The following is a 22,330-nucleotide window of genomic DNA, read 5'->3' as shown; positions in this document are numbered from 1 at the left end:
TCACTTTTAGCGCTCAAAACCTTTGAACTGGACTGGACATTCACACTTTTCCTAGAAAAGGCATATTATAATGAAATACTAAAGGTAAACAAATGTTTCCAAATATAGAGGAGTTTCTGTTTTACCTGGCTCTTTCCCTCCATGATCTCCTTCAGCCTCTTCAGTGCAGTGCGAAGTTGCACAGCAGTACGAGGGTCATGATTACTTAGAGATGCAACAGATTTCCCGCTTCCCTCTAAAAATCATGCATGCAAACAAATGAACAAACAGAACAAGTGAGCACAATAAATAAGTCTATAAATAAGTCCTGCCGCATTGTCAAATATTCCTCTTTTAAAAATTTATATATATATTTAATCTGAATAAATGCTACATTGGCTTCTCTTAGGTGATGTAATTACACAGTTAAATGAGAAACATTTGACAATGAACAACTACCTTTAAAGTTGCAAATGTGACATGACACAATCCAAGTTAATAAAAAATAAAAAAACAAAAAATAAATAAGTTGGCAAAAAAGCATGATGACTAGAAATGTTAGCTTAAAAATCAATCATAACGAATTACATTCCAATTATTAGTACCTGAGTGGCAAACCAAACACTAAAAGGAAGCGCTTTGTTTTAAAAGGCAAATCTCTCTCACACACACACACACACACACCCTTGCATGTACTCGGACACACACGGGCTATTTTTTCAGACTGAGCAGCTACAGTCCAGCCAAAATAGCTTTAGTAAAACCACACAGTGCAGAAGAGCCCTCACCTGGCCAATCCACTGCAATCAGAAAAGACACGAAAATGGATGTTACAGCGCTTATGTGCATCATTTTTTTTGTTTTCTCTTTCCAACATAACAATGGCTGTGTCCCAAATCACTCACTTCCATTAGACATTTTGTATTGCCATCTGATTGTACGGTAAGTGTAAATATGGTGCTCTGAAAGCTCTTCTGAGCAGGTCACTATCCAGGGATTGTATACCATCATGCACTGTGAGAAAGAAGGAACTTGTTGATGACAGTGACATGATTCAAAGTGACTGGACAAGTTTCCAAAAGCGTTTGTGTCATTTTGCCAATGAGTTCATATCTCGTCTGCTACACAGAACCCCTGACACAAGCAGCAGGGAATGCATGAATGATTTCAAACACAACCAGTTACACAAACACCAAAAAGTTGATTCTGTTCTTCTGGATGTAACGTTTTCAGTGGGAGAAACGTTTGGTCACTCATTCAAGTGACTTCTTCAGTCCTTGGATGAAGAAGTCACTTCATCTGAAAACACTACGTCCAGATGAACAGAATCAACTTTTTGGCACTTACTTACCTGGATGATTGCATCAAGACAGTTACACAAACGCTCACAGAATTGTTTCTGTGATCAACTCATATTCAAATCTGCAGGTTTTGTTCAAAAAAAGAAACACAGAAGCTGGTGCTTCATTAACAAAGACATTTGTTTCTGAGTTAACACTGATAAAGGTTTACACAGAACATGTTTTTTGCCTCTGAAACTGTAATTAGGGGAGTTTGGTGGTGTCTTCAGGCAGAAGACATTTTAACTTAATCACAAAAAACAACAAGACAGACACTTTTTTCCTGCCATGAGCTTTATTTTTGCTCCACTTTCCTGACCACTTCTATGAATTCTTTATTAATTTCCTTTGTTTGAATCAGTGTTTAGTTGTCATTTAAGTGTCATTGTTGGCATGTACAAAACTAACAGGGTTTAACGAGTGCGCAGTGTTTTCTTCACAGATGACAGCCAAGCAGTCTTACCAGGGGTCCGTTCTTCGTACCTCGCTTACTACATCCAAGATCAAATCATCGCGCCAACTTTGAGCTCGCTATTCCGGTTCTCCGAACACACCTGTTGTTGACGATTAGTACAGCTGGATGAAGTAATCTGAGATCACTGGGTGGCTTAAAAGGGGCTACACATCGATAGTAGAAACATTGATCTGCAACCCTTTGATTGGTCGGCGAAAATGTCGAAGGAGCGCGCTCAGTATTTTTCGGCAGCAGAGCAAGAACTCTTGATTGAGGGATTTCAGGAGTTTCAGAGTTTAATTAAAACGCAAGGGAACACTGCAAAGGCTGCAAAAGCAAGGAGAGAGGGCTGGCAGAAAGTTGCTGACAAATTAAACTCGTAAGTAATTTATTATATAATATTACATTATATCCTCTTTCACATTAGAGCCACAACAGGACCCGCTAGAACATGGGAACAAGTAAAAGTGAAATATAAGAATATTCTACAGAATGGTAATATTTATCACTTATCTTGCTTTTAGTCTCTTGAAAAGAGACCCTGAAATAATCTGTTTGTTTGTTTATAACAGCAACCAAGAAAAGGGCAGAGCAAAAAAAGACAGGTGGTGGTCCTACACCCCCTCGTCACACCCCGGCAGAGGAGCTGGCCCTAGGGTTGAATGCTTTCCTTATCAATCTTGCACCTTCCGCAATGGGTTGCTTGCTCGCGTACAAACGGACAGGTCATGGCTGCGACAGACTTCCCAAATCCACCTTCGCTTTTATAGCCGTGGTCTCTCATCTTGATTACACGAAGTAATTTACTATTACTACTCTAAAATAGGAATTACATCTGAAATAATCAAATACATGAAATAGAATGATTAATAGTACATTTCCCTTTTTTTAGGAAATGACCTGTATGTATCTGTATGAAATCAATAAAAGAATCAAATACTGCATTATCTTTAGTTACATTGATAATATTTATTTATGGAAAAACAGTGGAAAAATATCGCTGTTGCTTTCGTATAAATGAAGCGGACATATTTGAGTGGCCGCGATCTAATCCTGTTTACATAAAGTAAGCCTGCTCCCAAGCAGGTTTACACTTATGGATCTGTTGCTATGACAGCAAGTCCCAGATGACCTTCGGAGAACCGAACGATCCAAGATCACGCGAAATCGTCAACAATCAAATCCAGCTAACTTACTTAGCGAGGTACGAAGAACGGACCCCAGAACAGACCACTGATCATCACAACACGTGCAGACACTATAGCCCGTGACAGGCAAATGACTTGTTTGTATTCTTATGTTACAATATGCAATATGGTTGTTGCTTCTGTTGCTTTATTGAATGAGACGACTCTTATTATTCTTCCCCATCAAAAACTGGAACCAAATGCAGGATGCAGTTCAATTCAATATTGTGAAATGCATTTTATGATCTTGTGACAATAAAACATGTTTTATTGGTTTTGCACAAGATCAAAATGTTTAAGAGGTTTGCAGCACTGGAAATGATCCTGTTCTTCTCATCTCACAGCTATCTGTTCATTTTCAACAGAGTGTGGAGCTGAATTTGAAAGCTTTCAAAGAGTTTGACTAATTTGTAAGCATAAAAAAAACAAACCTGTCTCAAATATCAGGAAGTGTATAGTGTGTGACTTTTACCCGAGGCTGTTGAGGTGCGTCTGTAGTGGTCGGGATGCTGCTTTCGATGCGTTCTCGAGTGGGAGGGACTGGTGGACCAGCTTCTCCTCTCTGATTGAGGAGAAGGGGCTGGAATGTCTGGCTTCTCTGAGGCTGTTGAAGGAGGGCGTCCCTCATCTTAACACACAGAGAATGTGCTGAATAATTGAGTCCAGTAGTTTGCAGTTAAATCAAAGCCAATAGTAAAAAGTCATCAATTTCAAGATAAGAAATCTGACAGTAAAGGACTGTTGTTCAGTCTAAAGGCCAGGATAATAGAAAATTAAATGCATTAAATGCAACCACAAAAAGGTTTCTCTCTAATGTGAGTGAATCCAACCTCTTTTACTACAGACTCATGCAGCTGAGACACAAGCAGAACATGCTTTGATATCGTCTTATTCAAATAACCTTAACCCTGCTCCTGAAAAAGTCTTTGTCCGGTTGACAGCACGTGTGACTCCAAAATCTGCATATTTTGTTGAGCAATAAAGGCGCCTTCACAGATGGGCCGGGTGCAATAAGGCACTCTGTCGGATTCACTCTTTAACTGTGTGCTGATAACAAACCGGATGATGTAAAAAAAAAAAAAAAAAAGGATTTCAATTGGTCAGATGACAGGGTAGTTTAATAGCTCCATTTTAACTAAACCATGCAAAAAGTTTTTAACTAAACTCTTTGCATGGTAAAATCTTAACATGAGACATTTGCATATGCAGTGCTGAAGTTCTTTTACTGACAGCGGTTTAGAGGAGTACCCCTGAGTCTGTGCTGTGATTTCTACAACAGTCACACAGATCACAGCCGTCACGGGACTTTCACTGTCCCTTATGTATAAAAACTTTTCTTTGTGTGGAAATTTCTGAATCTGTAATCAAATTATGTACCGCTTAACAAGAGTAGTGAACCCATCAGCTTTTCTGAAATGCAATACTACTGATGTGTTCAATATTACACAACTTCTCCAGTTTGTTGCCCCTTGTTTTGTTTTTTATATATGTTGCTGGCAGCCAATTCAAAATTATCAAATATTTTTAGGCTACGTCCACACTAGCCCGGATACGTTTGAAAACAGCGTTTTCATCTGAAAACGCTCCACGTCCACACTATCGTTTTCAGTCGTTTACACAGAGTTGCGCGTCCACATTGAAACGACCGAAAACGCTTACGTTCCAGTACTGCGCATGCGTGAAACCCAAGATGATTCGACCTGCCTCATTTCCGTCTGCCGTTTATTTACTTTCCGGCTCTTTGAAACGTCGCGGCAAAGTGTCGAGGAAAAGCACCGAGTTTTTTAAATGGACTAACAATGAGGGGGAGTTGTTGCTGCGAGTAACAAAAAAAAAAGTACAAAGTTGCAAAAGCGAGTGAGAATTAAAGAATTTGAAGAAAAGCTATCTGGAGCATGTACACACTGATATTAATCTTTAATAGGGCTGTCAAAACTCAAAGCAAACAAAACAATTGGTCACATGACTGCATCACATGACTAAAATTAGGGGACCAGACTTATTGGAGAATTTTAATTCATGACTTGTGCAGCTCACTGGGTCCGGGCTCCGGTTCAGATAAACATCTTCTATAAAATATTGTGTCGAGTCAAAAATACTGTAAGATGTAATTTCCGCTACAGATTTATCACACTGTGTTAGGCAGTGGTAGGCAAAATATCTATATGTAATCTCTGTTAATCAGTGAGCGGTCTCACTTTTCTCTAACTTTCAAACATTAAAGAAATAAAAATCGATACAGAGTGTAGCTTTTGGACTAACTCAAGTGAAATTCTTGGGCTTTTATTTGATTATATTGCGCATTTCCTCACCTTTGTTGTTAAACCGAAACAGGTTGACAAAGGAGCTGTATGCAGAGCGGAGGGGAGGTTCATCCTGCTCTGGAGTCAGTGGCTTGAAGTGAGTCAGGTGGGAGGGGCTGGTGGGTGAGATGCCAGCTGGCTCCACGCTCCAGTCCGTTGAGGATGAGGACGAGGACTTGTCATCTGTAGCCATGTCACTGTTCCTCCTGCCATAGAGGGAAAAAGGTATGCAATGAAGAATATACATGTAAGCAAGAACACATTTAGCTTATTCAGTCTTTAGTCAGTTCCTAGAAACTTACCTGCAAAAATATCAGTAACTGCTGACTATTTTAACTCCAAGATTCTTGCACCTACCCTGCCTAAAAACAATCAAATTGCACGCTCTGTCATCTAATAAATAACCTATTACACATTTCAAGGACTACATTGTTTTTCTACGAGAGCAGTTTTGCATGATTCAAAGTTCAAAATAATCCTTATATGTCTTGCAGTTTGTCCACTTTCTGAAACAAGCTGTTTAAGCTCCTCTCGGTTTACAATTAACATCTTTGGACTGGTTGAAAGGGTCTGACTGTCCGAGGGCTTCTGACAGTTTAAACTTAGACACAGCTGAGTGTTCCAATAGGAAAATGATCCAAAACATACATCAAAGCTGATTTTACCATGGACAAAGGAGGTTAATATTGAGCTGCTGGAATTGCCTTCTCAAAGTCCTATACTTAAAACTATGCTTAAAAGCCAGTTCTGTGGCAGGAAGCCAACAAATTTAAATGAATTCTGTCAAGAAGAGTGGTTAAATATTCAGCCAGAATTATACTAGAAGCTTGTTGATGGCTATCAAAAGTTAAAACTTGGTATGAGATATTTAACCACATATTAGTGGATGCTAACAGGGTTAAGCTACCCAGACTAAAAGGGACACAAAAGTTTATTTGTGGCTGTCGTATGTCTTTTTGTGGTTGCTTTGTGTCTCCTACAGGTGATTTTCTAGTTTTACCTAAATATATATAAAAAGAAGTGTGGCCCACTCCAAAGAAGTTTTGGGTTTTGGGTACTCTAAAGGAAAAAATGATGACCATGGTAATAAAAGTATTTTAGCCATTTGTTTTTTTGTTTTTGCTTTTCATTTCGTCAAGCATAACATATATGTTTATTTACTGAATGACCAGAAATAGCAGGAATATGCCAAGTTGCAAACTCCAGGCTGAAAATGAAGCCAAGACAGACCTGCCAGAATGGTAGTTCCTCACGTAGCTACTCACCATAAGCAAGTCAAATCCAAAGACTCCAATGTCAAAATGCCCAACTTTAGGGCATTAAAAACTAAAATTACAGCCTGACATTGAAAACAAGATGAAAACTGTTGAGCTTTATGCTTTTGTGTCTCCTTCTATTCATTTTCTGACTTTTCCATCCTTAGTGGTGACTTTAAATCCCTGTGTTATTGTGCAACCAAAGTCTTTGCTTAGGGAGCAGTGTATACAATTTGCATGACCTGGTAGCTGAGTCTGTACTGAGTCTGTGTTATAGGATTATCTGTCCATGCTGGGTCCCCTCAGATTGTACCCAGTAAACCTGTTGAAATAGGCTCAGCGTGACCAACAATTGTAATAGTGGTGACAGGAAGTCTGTATGCCCAATACCATCACCACCAATGTTGAAACTGATGACACAACCTTGTGACTGCAAACTTCAAAACACGAGCTCAGATCTTCACTCTGTGGTGTAACCACTCAACTCCAGCAACCATTTCAATGTATACCACAGTGAACAAGGAAGTCCACATTTTAGGGCAACCTGTTTAATTTCTTTCAAATAGTATGTTTGGAAAAGAGTCTGCTAATAAAGAAGAAATTATCAGGTTTTTTACTTTGATTTTTTTTTTCTGTAATTTCTTTTTTTTTCATCAACGGTAACAACATCTTTGTATCTCCTTTCACACACTGCTGTTGCAACCTAAAGCTGACATATCTAACATTTGATCGCTGACGGTCCCACACATGAACTCGAACTCGTGACAAGAAAGACTCTCGGCTGGTCCGCATCCGCTTCTTAAAATTCTCCGTGATCAAAGCTTAAAAGCCGATACCAATCTCTTTTTTACTTACCTACTCAAGAAGGCCACGGACTTTGAGTTTGCAATACAAGCCATTTTAGATACTAGTAGTGAAAGCAGAAGTAGCAGAGGCATCACATCCACCACCTTATCATGTGATCAAAATAGGCCGAAGCGTCACTACAGTGTCCTGACACGACCAAGCCCTCAGCCCCATCAAAGAGCTAAAGATTGCTGTCGTTTGGATATGCTTATAGACTGCACAGATATCCATCACCATTTTCCACATTTTTTTCACTAGTCGTCAAAGTTAGCCACTAGCTCGCTATTAACTACCTAAACTAATACCTTTTACGCATCTTATATCACCAGTTTTTAATTTAGCATATTGACTTTATAATTACAAGTATCTTGAAATGTCTTTTAACGAATTAGTTGTTTTTTTGTAGGCGGAAACTATGACTCAACTCAAGCCGTGCTGATCAACTAGCTTGACGAACAGTACAGAAGCAGCTACAACTGTTTTTAGCCAAGCTAGTTAGTACTAGCTTCGTATGCTAACTAGCCGGTAGGCTCTACTGGTCGTAAAATCTGGGTAACTGCCGTGACAGCAAAAAATATGAATTACCCGTTCACTATAGGAGACTGACATAACTGTATGGAGCACCCCCGCTTTCAAGGCAGCTGTAAAACACCTGGAGGAAACGACTCCTTTGAAACACCAGACAGACCTATCCAATCGACTCCCACCACTGGTTGTGACCAGCCAGGCGCAAAAGCCGAACATAGAGATGTTCGATGGAGGCGCTCATTAGAAGACGACAGCTAGGCGGCAGTCTCCTACTTTAGCGGTGACTAAAAGCAATGTTGTTTGAACAGGGATGTCTCAAGTGCAGCTAAACACATTCAGCCATTACCTTACTTCTATTACATTTTTATGGCTATTTGATTCTCCATACAAATAAACAGTAACAGATACACAGGGTAGCAGACTGAGTCACATAGCTATATGAAAGACAGTAAGCAAAATAAGCAAATTACAAAATAATTACAATTAAGAGATGTATATAAACACACATACAAAAGAAAGAAAAAAAGCATAAAAAAGCTACAACAGTCTACAGCAGTCTAAACTACAACAGCAGTCAAGCTGATAAGGTAAAACGCTTCTTCCTAAAGTCAGTACAACCAAATAAGAGGTTTTTGTAGAAAACTACAAAGTCTGACCAACCTTTACTAAAAATGTTGTGGTATTTATGTTGTTAAATGATGCCGCTGTACTTATTCTTATTATTCTTCATGTAATTTCTTCTTTTGTTTTTCCTTTTGTAAATGGATAACTCATACAATGTAAAATTGCATTTTTTGAGTGAAAAGGGGAACATTTTGTGGATTATTTCTATTTTTATTTATTTAATGTCACAAAAGTGTCTCTTCTGTGAGCTAAAACTTTCAATTTTATCATTTTTGTCTTTTCCTACATTCAGCTTTGTCAGACAAAAGTTGTGTAGCCAAACTGTTCGAAGACTAAACCTCTGAATTTAGTCTTTTATATGAAATAAGTTGTTATCGGTTTATTTTTAATATTATGTCACTCTTAACTTAAGTTTGTCAGTAAAGTTAAACATCTGCGCTAAAACCTGGTGACTTCTAGCTTTGAGCTGCCTGACAAAACAAGTTCGGGAAACAGCTTACATAGTTTCTGATTGGTTTTCAAATTGTTGGACACGCCCTGTAACGCTTGCGTGGAAGCCCGGCTGCCTTTTTGTTTATGTTTAAAAAGCAATCAGCAGCGTTACATTTTTATTCGGTAAAGTCATGATTAGCCTTGTTTCAATCGATTTGAACGTCAGTTTACGTGGCTATGAAGGGTAGTTACTAAGATCTTCCAGAGGCAAGTCTTACCAGTGGCTGAAGTTACCGTAAGTTTTGACCAAATTGCGAGAATACGCCGGTTACACGAACGTGCTAGCAGATTTAGCCTAAGTAAGCTAAGCTAATGTTAACAGAAGCACAGTGCAGACAAATTATAAAAGACTTCCGGATTGTGAGCCGAGGTAATCACATATCTTATGATTGTTTTATTTAAAAACTATTACTTAATCACAGTGGGTTACATGGGTATTTTTTATTGTTGAAAGCAGGTACAAGACGAGTTATGTAAGAAAAAAGATATCCAGACAGTTTTAGGAAAACATGAATCCTTGACAACGTACAATGAAAGAATGTGTCGGTCTAGTTATGCTACTGCATGATTTGGGTCGACGTGTCCTGTAATAGAGAAGAGTCACTGCAAATCTTCACCTATTGAGAGGTACATATTGATTACGTTATATACTATAACTTATATGATAACTTCGCTTATGGGAAGTTTGACAGTGATGGGATGAAAGATCTAATGACAGAATAAATTTTGGAAGAATTGTTTCATCCTTCAAGCTGAGGGAGGGGACACTACAAGCTGCTGTGGTGGCATGCGGTGGGCTACATCTTTATAAGATTCGCCTCGTTTTTCCTTTATATTGTTACCCGTTTGTTTGTGATGGTTAATGTAGTAGATACAGTATTAATAAGTTATTCTTATGAAAAGAAACCCCAAACTCTTAATGACAAGCACTTTTCAAATTTTATAGTCATTGTGCCACTAAACATCGTCCACATTGTCATGCATGACTTTTAAGATAACATTTGGTTGTTAGTGGCTATGCCATCCTCTGGTTGCCTAGGTAACCATCTGGCATATGCACTCCCTCACATACCAGTCAACAGTACCTTTTACCCTCATTGCTGCTTGCCTCAGTGGGTCGTTTTAAAGCTGAGAAAAGTTTAACTTGTGGTTTGCCCCCATTATTAAGTCACCATCATTTCTCTATACTTTATACAGCAGGGGTGGGTAATTAATTTTCCCAAAGGACCACATAAAAATTTGGCACTGTTGTGGTAGACTGCAGCAACCTATAAAGATATAAAATCAATGTTGAGCAGAACCGAGTTAATCTTATTGCTGTGGGCCTCCAAAACAGTCCCAGTTTGTCATGTGTCCCCTTTGGATAATTCATTGCCCATACCTATTTAGATGGCCACAAATAGTCTGCACCAGGGCAGCTTTGGCTACAACTGTAGCTTGCCTCCACCAGTGTGTGAATGTGAGAGTGAATGAATAGTGGAATTGTAAAGCGCTTTGAGGGCCCCAAAAAGCACTATATAAATGCAATCCATTATTATTATTATCCATTATTATTATTATTATTTAAATAAAATTCGAATCACCTTTTCCTGTGTGGATGTCCCTTATGATATGACTTAACTGGTGATATCCAGTTAGCAAGTCAGAAACCTGCATGTTTTTCTATTAGCCATCAAAAGGTGACCACTATTTTTGTAAAAAAAAAAAAAAAAAAGGTCTGGTTTCAGAGAAATTGACTTGAAGACAGCAGAGCCTGACTGATATAGGATTTTTAAAGATCAATACTGAAATTAATGTTTGATAATTTAAAAAGCTTTCTTTCATTCAGACACACAAAATATAAACAGGTTTCCCTAATATTCCGTATGATTCCTTACTAAGATAATATAACAGTGCATTTTAAAAATAGTTTTGTTTACCGTCACAACTAGCTGTGAATTATGCATCTGCATTCTCTCCGACTCTGCTTGGATCAGCTGGTTGTTGTCTTTGTGGTGTTCTACACATTGTACAACGTCAACACTCTTAACTGTTTAATTTCATAGCTGTTATAAATGCTGTTATAAGAGCTAAGTTAGACTAATATTTAATATATTGGTCGGATTCTAGAATTTCACTGATTTATGACATCTATGAACATTTCTTGTTGAGTTTATTGTCTCAGTCACTAGTTTTACGTCATATTAAATACAGTATGTTTTTCATTTTCTACTATTTTTGTCCCATTTGAGTCAGAAGAGAAGATAAAGCAGAGTGAAACAACTTTTAGCCAATGACCTATCAAAACCAACGTTAGTTTCTCAGAGCAATATTGTGTGAAATTAGTCTCAAAAGGTTGACAAATGTATGGGATATGATTGGCAAGCATGCATTAAGTCACAAATGTCTGTAAAGATTTGGTTGTAATTCTGAATACTCACAAAAAATGGTCCAATCCACACACAAATGCAGGGCAGTGTGAACACACAGAAAACTATTTTACAAATGCAAAACCTGAGTGATATTTACACACACATATTTAAGTTTAGCTCCACAAATCTAATCATTTTCTCTTTCGGAAAACTCCCTGCGTGTAAAATGCCTGAAGTTATTTGCTTTGTGATTTTTGCTCACAAAAATATGAATGCACATATTGCCTGATACACATAGAACATCACTTTGCATGTGCATGTGGAATTCTGAGGCTCTTCATACTGCCAGCTTCCCACAGATCCACAAATATAAACTGCATTTAAGTGCTGCTGGAAAACTGGGACCTGTGGGTTCCCTGTGTTTAATAAATAAATAAAATGGGTGTTTATTTCTAAATAAACAGAGGAGTTCATCACTTCTTTACTACAAATGATACATTTATCAATTAAATATGCCATGCAGTAGTATATGAGAGTTCATATATGGCTTAAATAAGCTGTCACACCTTAGTGAATAATCTTCCAATGGGAAATCATTCTGACAAAATGGTGATAGTTTAGGAACAGCAGACATACTCTTCAAACTGTATTGCTGATTCAGCTGATTTGATAACAATGATCGACTGTTTATTACGCATTCAGATAATGTTAATATTAATCTGCTGTTATCGAGGAATGATTGGATGAATATGAAAGTGTTATGTCACATCACCGGGATCATTTCTATATTCAAAATATACAACAGCTTAGCTAGCACATATTCACTTCAGAGGATGAGCCACAGGAATGTTCAACCAGGGCTGTGCTCTGACCCTTTTCCCAGCAGAAGATTGTCCACTAAGTGGCGATAGGTTAGTTAAGACATATGCCATACATGCCAATTATCAGCACCGGAGAAGACATTGCGAACGCTTCTTGGCCATCCAGTGAAACTGTTGGGAAGACAATGTTGGAGAAATGTGAACATTTTATTTGTACTGTATAATCTGCAGATTCTGACAGTAATCTGCAACTATCCTTTGAAGCACCGCTCCTGTCTAAAACAGCAATAAGGATCATTATTAGGCCATATGTAAATAACAAAATAACTTTACAACTTAAAGCTAAATTGGGAGACGTAAAGTCTGAAACACGTCTTTATATTAAGGGCCATCAGTCAAACAATCTTGTTTGGTCTGGGTCTAAACAGAGCGCGTTGTGTGTGACGTCTTCTTTTGCGCATGCGGGCCGCTTTGAGGGTTCACACTAGCGCGTTTGCTGTCACATTTTATTTGTAGTGTGAACGAGCAGACAAAAAGATCAGATTTGATCAAAAAAATCGGAATTGAGCATTAAGACCTGCAGTGTGAACGTAGCCTAATTTCCCTCCATAGATCCACTGTCATGTCCGATTTGAAAATACCAAGATGATCAGGCTGATGCTTCACATCAGGACTTGACTAAGCAGTGGATGATGGCAGCATGCTTATGTCCATCTTTTAAATACAGTTTCTGGTGACTTGACAGCATCACAGGAAAGACAAACACATGCATGCTGCTGGGTGTTCTTAATTACTGTGTACGATGACTAACGTGTGTATCTTTTTCAGGTTTTTGATCGAGTCTCCCTGTTCATCTGATAATGTTTTCTTTGAAGACTATGATGGCCTCGAAGGCTACCAAGCAGACTTCAACTGCAGCATCCAAGATAAAAAATAAGCTTCTCAGTGAGTCTGTTTGCTTTTTTTGGATCTCAGAAATTTGCTGAAAGAAGAGTTCATGTAAATGCCAAACACAAATACTGTCGTGTTTCCGCACCAGATACCTCGTCCTTCTTCAAGGTCTCTTTGAAGACCAACAACAAAGCCTTAGCTCTGGCCTTGCAAGCTCAGAGGAGGAGAAGCAGCCAGCTGGAGATGGAGGTCATGTACCTGCAGAAACAAGTGGACGCTCTCTGCTTTGAATTAGCCACCAAGAAATACAAGCACAGAAAACTGGTGCGTTTGTCGTTTGCTTGTGTTCTTCTACAGCAGTAGACAGTTACTGGTCATGATGCAAAGAATAGTGCAGCGATGCTCCGCTGGATTGATTGCATTGACTGCAGAGCGTCTTGTTTTCCTCTTGCAGCTCCTTATCTTGAACAACTTCCGTAGTAATGCTTTGCAGCACCTGGACATGGTGGCAGACCTGTTCTCTGACAGCGTAAGGATTTCATTCAATACATATTTACAGTTTCTGTGGCATATTGACATATTTGTGACATTTTGGTGAGCGCTGCTGAAAAATTTACTTAAAACTGGCACAATGCAGGGTTTCCTACTGATGCACATAACTTCAGGACTGTTCAAGGCTGACAAACTCTTAACTTCTACAACTCTACAACTTATCTTTAATCTTTACAACTTGTCAGCTGACAGATGAATTTTTTTAGAGCCTCACCAATACAGGATTTGAAAGACATGTAATGATACTGATATTTGATTATTTAAAAATCCATATTTTTTTTAAAATTTCAGGCACAGAAAACAAATTTCCCTAAACTGATCCTTTGTAGCTCATTATGAGCCCAACAAGTCGTGGATTACTTGTTTGAGTTCTGCTTGACTGCTTACGGACAAACTATTCAGTGTCACTACTGATAACTGGTTGAACGGTTATTATACATTTTAATTTATCAGCAGATAAATGAAAATGATTATCAACAGATTGCTAATATTGGCTGATATATCGGTCGGGCTCTAAAAGTTTCCCATAGCTACTTCAGATGTGTAAGAAGCTGCGCATGATGTGTGCTGGCTTGCAGTGATTGTAATGAAATATTGGCTGCACCTCTAATTTAGCATCACACACACACTGTAGCGCTGGCAGTCAAACATTCATCCTCTGAGGGGTTAACGATGCACCAAGGAAAAGATTAGCAGTGACTTGGCAACTGGAGACCATAGACAGTCGGTGACATTCAGAAACAGCATGAAATAACTGCTGCTGGTGTGCAGTGTTTGGGTCCCAACTTGAACTTTTCTTAAGTTCACAGTGAGACTGTGAGATTGATTGGTAATTGCATTGGAGGATTATCTAGACAACTAAGCCTGGAATGTCAACGAGTGACCAACTGTCAGCTATGAAATGATGCGGTACAAGTGAATCGCTTCCTGTGTGAACATTTCTTGGATCCTAGGAAATGTTTAGACTGAAAGCCACTTAAGTAGAAAAGTAGAAGAAAATGCATTGCAATATCAAACCATACTAACATTTGCTTCTCACAGGATTCTCAGAGCCTTTCAGGAGATTCCCGGATCTCGTCTGGTGACATCGGAAGGGAAAATCTTGCAGCTGGAAGGTCAGAAATGAACTGAGTTCACAGTGATCAGCTCTTTGCAATGAGAACCACTGATTTAGCTTAGGCATCTCTGAATGGCATTGACATTTCTTTTACACTTTTCAGACTTGCACTCCTTTTTTATTAAGGTCACTTCAGTGACGCCACCTAAATGTGTCAGAATGTGCAGCCTGGTCATGTTTCCATAAAAGTCAATGACAGACCTAGTAACATTTATCACTTTAAAAAACAGCACATTATTGAATAGACACGGACAAGAACACAATGTTTTTATCTTACTGACAGCTTCAGTTGCTTTTCTTACACAGTGCTGTGAGAACGTATTTGCCCCTCCCTGTTTTTTGCATATTTGCAAAAAAAAAAAAACAAAACATTTTTCAGGTCATCAAACAAATTTTAATGTTGGGCAAAGTAAATAAAAATGCAGTTTCTAAATGATGATTTATTCAGGGAAACTATCCAAACCCACCCAGATTTATGTGAAAAAGTATCAGCCTCAACCCACCCGTTAAATCGAGATTAAGTGTTGGGAGAATGGCCTTAATGGCACAAGGGGAAAAACCAGGGTTTTAATTTTCACACTTTAAGACCCATTTTAGTGTTATACACTACCTCAATGGTTTGTCTTTATTTGTACCACTTTTTGTAGTAAAAATAATATTGTAGATAAAAACTGAAGACATCAAATATATGAAGCAAGATATGTGAAATTATTTAGCAAAAAATCTTTAAAAAATCTAAATATGTCTTGTTTTTTAGATTCCTCAAAGTAGACACCCTTTGCTTTGTTGACAGCGCTGCAAACCCTCGGCCTTCTCTCAGTGCGCTTTATTATGTAGTCACCTGAAATGGTTTCACCTCACAGGTGTGCCTGTCAGAGTTTATTCTTAATGAGGTTGGGACCATCAGTTGTGTCGTGCAGAAGTTGTGTTGAACCTTGGATTAGAGCCCAGATAGATGCCACACAGAGTTCCAGTAGAAGACACATCTCTACATCAGCTGTTCAGAGGAGACTGTGTGAATCAGGCCTTTATGGTCAAACAGCTGCTAAGAAATCACAACTAAGGAAAAGCAACAAGCAGAACAGATTTGTTTGGGCCAAGAAACACAAGGAATGGACATTAGACCAGTGGAAATCTGTGCTTTGGTCTGATGAGTCCAAATTTGAGATCTTTGGTTCCACCCGTGTCTTTGTGCAGAAAAGATGAATGGATGTTCTTTACATTCATGGTTCCCACTGTGAAGCATAGAGGAGGAGGTGTGATGGTATGGGGGTGCTTTGCTGGTGACACTGTTGGGGATTTATTCAAAACTGAAGCCACACTGAAACAGCATGGCTACCACAGCATCCTGCAGCGTCATGCCATTGAGTTTGCGTTTAGTTGGACCATCGTTCATTTTTCTTTAACAGGACAGTGACCCCAAACACACCTCCAGGCTGTGGCAAGGCAAAAGGGCCAACAAGTGCTCAGGATCTCTGGGAACTCCTTCAAGAGTGTTGGAAAACCATTTTAAGTGACGACCTCATGAAGCTCATGGAGAGAATGCCAACAGTTTGCAAAGCAAAGGGTGGCTGTTACGAAGAATCTAAAATCTAAAATGTGTTTTTTTACTACGTAATTCCGTATGTGTTTATTCATAGTTCTGATGTCTTCAATGAGAATCTACAATATAAATACTCATGAAAATAAAGAAAAAACATTAAATGAGAAGCTGTGTCCAAACATTTAACTGGTAATATATGTATAAAATATCAGGAAAGATGTTCACCTTGGATTTTCCATTCATCAAGATCAAACGTGTGATCTATGTGCTACCTTAATTTTGCTTGAGGAATATGGAGCATTTAACTTTTCAACTCCAAAAAGGAAACACAGAATTTGGTGATGTCTGCCAGTTCTAGACTTTATGCGGTCATTAACTAAAAAGGATTTTTAACAAATTTGAGTATTAAAAGCAATCTTATAATTGGTATCTTGTCAAATTACTTTTGAGCCTGTGAAAAGTGTGTCATTGTCCAAATACTTTAGGACTTGACTGTAAAATTCTGTTTTCAGTGATAGAAATGTTTGCGCACGCACACGGCCTAACAGTGGTCAATTTAGCATTTACTTAAAATACCTTAGCCTCAACATAGAGCGAGATCTTGGTCTATAACGACAAGTGGATTATCACACGTTAATATTCTTATAGACATTCTTATAGTTACATATAGGGTCCCCAAACTCCAAAATATAGCTGCAAGACATCTCAATATATGTTACCTGATGCACTGTGAAAAGTTGCTCTACTACTTCCATTAACAGTGTGGAGAAAAGCTGTGAGAAACGATGATAATAATAACAGTGTCAGACTGCTGTCACTAAACCAGACTTATAAAAGCAATACCCGAGTGTGAAATGTTTTTTTACCCCTCAGCTGCAAAAGAGCTGATGGAGTTGTTGTCATCGCCCTCTCAGTTGGACCCAAGCTTGTGAATGCAATGTAGGATTTCACAGTTGATTCCACAGATGCATCTCCTAAAACTCTCAGACAAGTTTGAGTCTACTAGGAGGCTGAGGGGTGGCACCTGCATTCACTAGTGAGTTGAAAGAAGAAAAAAAAATTTATATGTATTTTTTAATATCTTGCCTTTTCGTCTCATTTTAGTCAGTTACTGCTGCAGACAGATGTTTCAAGGAATTTGTGGTGTACCAGCAAAAACACAACATCTGCCCTGCTTGAAAAAAACATCGAGGACGTCTCCACTTTTCCAAATACATGTGAAAAGTTGACTGATGTTTGCAACGGTAGGCGTGATTTAAGCAAGTTTTAGTGTTAACTGCAAAATGTTAATGATGTGAAATGCTGATGTACTCTGCTTTTTGTGCAGATAACACAGAAGCTGAAAAAAGGCTGTCCACCCAGTGCGCACAGACTGCCCACATAGAAGCGTCTGGCATGGCCAATACGCCGAGGGAAGATGTGGAGAATCCCTCTCAGTCCCAGGCTGATATTCATTCCGTCATCTCTGTTCAGAACAGTCAGACTTGTGAAAAATCCACACCATCCCTTTCTGGAGATCAGAATCTTCCCAGTGTCTCCACCATGGAAAGTGAAACACAGCTTGGCAAAAATCAAGAGAAAACTGTTTTGCTCAATGCAACCATGGAGATGACCTTAAGTGAAGCCACTGAGATAGTCACTGTGGAAACCAAAGCGAAAAAAAAAGTCAGCTCTGGCAGAAAGGACAAGGAGCAAAGCTGCGGCTCAAGTATAGAAGTGCAGAAGTCTGCATCTTTGTTACAAGCACATAAAAAGCCGTTGAAGGATCAAAGTACTGCCACTGTCACTCGCATTCCTAAACTGGGCAAGCATCAGAAAGTATCAAAGGATAAAGTCAAATCTTCTGACCGCACTAACATCACAAATGTAGACCAAATGGATGTGGAAGATTACTTCTCTGATCCCAAAATTAGGTTTTCAAGCACCAGCAGAAGTGTGGCTGAAGAAGCAAGTTCCAAAATAACATGCAGGAAGTCCAGAGCTAAAGGAAAGAGGGCCTCTTCAGTAACCAGGAAAAGTTTATTCACTGTGCCGTCTGATGAAAGTGAGAGCAGCCAATCCCACCAGGAGAAAGTCCAAAAACCTAAAGCGGGAGATGAAAGCTTACAGTCTCAAGTCTCGGAGGACGCTCTGCTTTGTGCACAACCAGAGTCAGAGCATGCGGAGCGTCTGTCCTTTAGCAAAACTAATACTGTGACTAATTCTAGGGGAAGTCACAAATCAAGATGCAGGGAGACATTTGTTATCTCAATAACCGGCGACAGTGACTCACCAGAGCATGATGTGGCGCCTCCTACAGGATCCAGCTCTCAGGCAGAAGAAGCAGTCATGAAGAAAAGCGTTGTTGGACGTTTAGAATCAAGCAATCGTTCAAAGACTCGGCGCTCTGGGAAGCGATCCTGGGTGGCCACTCAGGACTCTGGGAACTGTCGAGAAGACTCGAGTAGCGGTGACAGTGGTGAAACACTGCCACTGGACTGGCAGGCGGCTTTAGGATCACAGTTTCAAAAACCTAAAAAATCCAGGAGAGACAAAACAGGGCAGCCCTGCAGGAACAAAGTGGTGCAGCGAGAAGAGGGTGATGACTTGTTAGATGACAAGACGAAGAAAAAAGACAACAAAGACTTAAGATCTGAGAGTGAAACATGTTATCCTCCTGACCCTAGAGACGCCTCTGCTCTCTGGCTTGATTCTGAAATCGCTAAAGATCAATTGCATGATTTACAAATGCTCAACTCACATTCTGTCATCAGTGAAAAGCATGAAATCTTTGAACATCTGAATGATTCGCAGTCCAGGAGGGATTCGAGTCCCACATCATCTAGAAATGTATTCATGCTGAACACAGCCACGGAAACCAGATATCCCAGGAAGACTTTTGTTGTCTACAGACGAAAAACTAAGAACAGAAGTGGATGTAGTTCTGAAAACATCACCAGGATGTCGAATGCATCGGACACCTGCAGTCACACGGTGGACACCAGCGACCAGGCAGTTCATCAGAATTTGGGCGACCTGCTGATGGATGAGCTGCCGCCGTGGCTGGACGTGGATAACAGCACAGCTCACATCGATGTGGACTCTCTACCCGCCACTCCAAGCAGGGAAACACCAGGCAGGCTCGCGACAATTGGAAAGGCTGAAGCCTCTCCAGGTGTGGAACAGTCTTTATTTACAGCAGTACAGTCTAATGCAAGCACAGCTCTGTCATCAGCTCTTATGTTACTGGGTTTGTACATTTTTAGTTTTCGTTTGTGACAGATGGGTGATAATTGTACTTTTTTATCACTGAGGTCATAGCAGACATTCAAAGGTCCAATACCCTGTCACTTTAAGACATTAATGTTTGTGGCAAATGTCCCCAAAACGTTTATCTGAACAGAAAAGTATATACATAAGGACAGACTGTGAATTTGGCTATATCATAATGCAGTATAGGGCTGTGCGATATGACCAAAATCTCATATCCTCATATCCATCTATCGTCCCAATAACGATATAAATCACAAAAATGTAACATTTTCTGCAAATTCTGTGAATCTCGGGCAGCTCGACTTGCGTGAAGTGTTTCCAGCTGTGCGTCGTGTACCTGGAGTCGAGTGTTTTAACCGATTCATGAAACTATACATTTTTAGACAGTTGTAGTTGTAACGGCCGCCGTTTTCTTTGTGAGTATTTATTAGATGGCGTGCTGCGGGGAAAAGCCTGTTCTAACATTTGAGTCTAAGGTTTATTTTTTAGCACCTGGTGGCTCTTTTTTGCTTCTCATCCGTAAACACTCTGCATACTCTTTCACGTGATTCAGTCTCAACAGGATCTTGAGCTTTATTGTGAAAGGTTTATGTGGTAAATGGTAAATGGACTGGTTCTTATATAGCGCTTTTCTACTCTGTCCGAGCACTCAAAGCGCTTTATACAGCTAATTCATTCACCCAATCACACCCATTCACACAAGCATTTCTAAACTTAAGTGCTAAGTAGCTAACATTCATACACATTCACACTCCGATGGATGCATCGGAGAGCAACATGGGGTTAGTATCTTGCCCAAGGATATTTGGCATGCAGACTGGAGCAGCCTGGGATTGAACCACCGACCTTCTGGTTAGTGGCTGATCCGCTCTGCCACCTGAGCTACAGCCACCCATTATGTGGAAAATAAACAAGCGGACACTCGATGGTTTTACCGTCGTTGTAAACGACGCATAAAAACAGGCGCTTGTCCGTCCGTAGTGTGGTTATATTCAATATAAGAGAAAGAGAGAACTTTAAGAAATTAATATAGCCACTACAGTGACCATCAAAACCATGAACAAATATTGCCGTAAACAGTTTATTTTGCGACACCACGAAACAAACGATAGCGTAAAATGAAACGATAGATGTTTTTATATCGTCATCCGATATATATTGTTATATCGAACAGCCCTAATGCAGTATGAGTAAATGTAGAGGGTAGCTGAGAAGCAAAGCACAGAGTAATATGCATGGAGCATGCTATGATGCTGTGCTTAGCAGTACCTCAGGAAGAAGTGAGTAAAATGGAGATACTATGGTTGAATTTGTATCCTCTAAACGTATTGGTTACCTGCTGTTTATGTATGTTTTTGTATTTCACTGCAGTTCTATTCATGTCATTTTTTTTTGCAAACCCATCCGTAAAAGGCTGATGGGGTAATGTCGCCGTGATGAGCAGGCCAGTGGCATGGAAACCCTAGTTTGTGAAAGCGGTGACATAGGATTTTCAAGCTTATGGGGCTGCATTGCTCTTATTGTTTGTCCCCGCAGGCAGAGTCTTATCAACAGTAACCAACACTTTGACAACACCAGACTGTGAAAATGGAGAGAGAAGCAGGAGACGGAGACCTGGGAAGGGTGCCGTGAGTTACAAGGAGCCGCCTCTCAACAGGTGAGGATGTTTCTGTCTAAAATCTGTGGCCCCGCGAAAACCCAGAACAGCACAGTATTAACCTCATTTATGTTTTCTATCAGCAAAATAAGGCGTGGAGATAAATTCACTGACACCACATTCCTGAGTTCTCCTGTGTTTAAGGATGGCCGGAAGAAGAAGAAGAAGATGACGACGACTGTCAACTGATAATTTGTCTTTTTTCCATTTTACTGTTTTTAAAAATGATTTTAAGCTGTTTTCTTATTAAAGTTGTTTGCTAAAATCATTTTTCTACAGATTCAACCAGAAAGTATTGTGTCTTTAAGTGCTTTACATTTCACATTAAAGTAGAAATTTGAAGTATTTGTTCTTGTGTCTTTTCTTCAAGCTGTGTTCTGCTGACACTCAACAAGACAAAGTGTCACTAAAAAACTATTGTAGTCATTATTGTTAACTTCTGTAAAGAGAATTTCCCAAATCTGGTTTAAAATGTATATCTTATCTTTAATGCTAGCACAGCTCAGTTGATGGACTTTTAGGGATTTGGGTTTTTTGTTTATGCACATATATCACATGTATAGCATTTAGTAAAATTTGTGTAATTTTTAGTAATATCAAACTGGCATCAAAAAGGAAGGGATGCACCGATACCGATACTGGTATCGGGGCCGATACTGTAAAATGTGCGTGTACGCATACTCGTAAAAGTTAACCGATACCATGAACCGATACTAGCTTATTTCATAAATCAGAGGGTGGCTTGTCATTTTCGTTGTAGTTTTTTAGATTGGCCACTAGGGGGACATCCCCTAGAGACAGTGCCAATAGTTCGGTGATATTCTGTTAAATTACAATGTGGAGACTCTGCAATAATTTAACAGAAGTGCTTATTTTTCACTTGAAATTTTTTTGTGGTCATTTTTATTAAGATATTATTTATTATCGGCAGAGAATAAAATAAAACCTGTCTTCCAATTCATTGCATTTGTGTGTGTGGTAGAAGTATCGGTTTTTGTACTCTGTATCGGAAAGTACTCAGATCCAAGTATCGGTATCGTATCGGTTTGAAAAATTTGGTATCGTTGCATCCCTACCTCAGGGACATTGTCATATTGTTAAGTATTCAAATAATTAGAACCTGTTACTGTAATCGAC

General features: G+C 39.3%; 2 protein-coding genes across 11 annotated transcripts in view; one reads left to right on the top strand and one right to left on the bottom strand.

Moving 5' to 3' along the window:
• Positions 1-8,118, bottom strand: part of pikfyve (phosphoinositide kinase, FYVE finger containing) — a 36,088-nt gene extending 27,970 nt beyond the window's left edge. For 3 of the 7 annotated variants that reach the window (XM_085134902.1, XM_085134903.1, XM_085134904.1), the window contains exons 1-4: positions 7,375-7,928; positions 5,273-5,469; positions 3,433-3,588; positions 126-235 (exon numbers count right to left, since the gene is read on the bottom strand). In XM_085134902.1, coding sequence (XP_084991028.1) covers positions 126-235; positions 3,433-3,588; positions 5,273-5,469; positions 7,375-7,457 — 546 coding nt within the window. In that variant the 5' untranslated portion in view covers positions 7,458-7,928. The other 4 variants (XM_085134901.1, XM_085134907.1, XM_085134905.1 and 1 more) reach the window with 3 other exon arrangements.
• Positions 8,119-9,049: 931 nt separating this feature from the next.
• sgo2 (shugoshin 2) lies at positions 9,050-21,538 on the top strand. Of its 4 annotated transcripts, XM_085134916.1 has the most exons (10): positions 9,050-9,244; positions 12,794-12,914; positions 13,010-13,126; positions 13,221-13,396; positions 13,527-13,601; positions 14,666-14,739; positions 17,389-17,528; positions 17,612-19,438; positions 21,073-21,193; positions 21,277-21,538. In XM_085134916.1, the coding sequence occupies exons 3-10, from the start codon at positions 13,042-13,044 to the stop codon at positions 21,380-21,382; spliced, it is 2,604 nt and encodes an 867-aa protein (XP_084991042.1). In that variant the 5' UTR covers positions 9,050-9,244; positions 12,794-12,914; positions 13,010-13,041; the 3' UTR covers positions 21,383-21,538. The 4 variants fall into 4 exon arrangements, with proteins under 4 accessions (XP_084991042.1, XP_084991041.1, XP_084991043.1 ...); XM_085134915.1 differs by lacking the exon at positions 12,794-12,914 and having other exon boundaries at positions 9,050-9,379; XM_085134913.1 differs by lacking the exon at positions 12,794-12,914 and having other exon boundaries at positions 9,051-9,244.
• Positions 21,539-22,330: the final 792 nt, after the last annotated feature.

Source organism: Neolamprologus multifasciatus, chromosome 16, assembly GCF_963576455.1.
Source record: "Neolamprologus multifasciatus chromosome 16, fNeoMul1.2, whole genome shotgun sequence".
NCBI lineage: Eukaryota > Metazoa > Chordata > Actinopteri > Cichliformes > Cichlidae > Neolamprologus > Neolamprologus multifasciatus.
This window is presented reverse-complemented; position numbering and strand designations above follow the sequence as displayed.

Coding starts and splice junctions, on each gene's coding strand:
- sgo2 (XM_085134916.1), top strand. CDS start 13,042: ATGTTTTCTTTGAAGACTATGATGGCCTCGAAGGCTACCAAGCAGACT. Junction 19,439..21,072: donor AAAGGCTGAAGCCTCTCCAG/GTGTGGAACAGT, acceptor TTGTCCCCGCAG/GCAGAGTCTTATCAACAGTA. Junction 21,194..21,276: donor AAGGAGCCGCCTCTCAACAG/GTGAGGATGTTT, acceptor GTTTTCTATCAG/CAAAATAAGGCGTGGAGATA.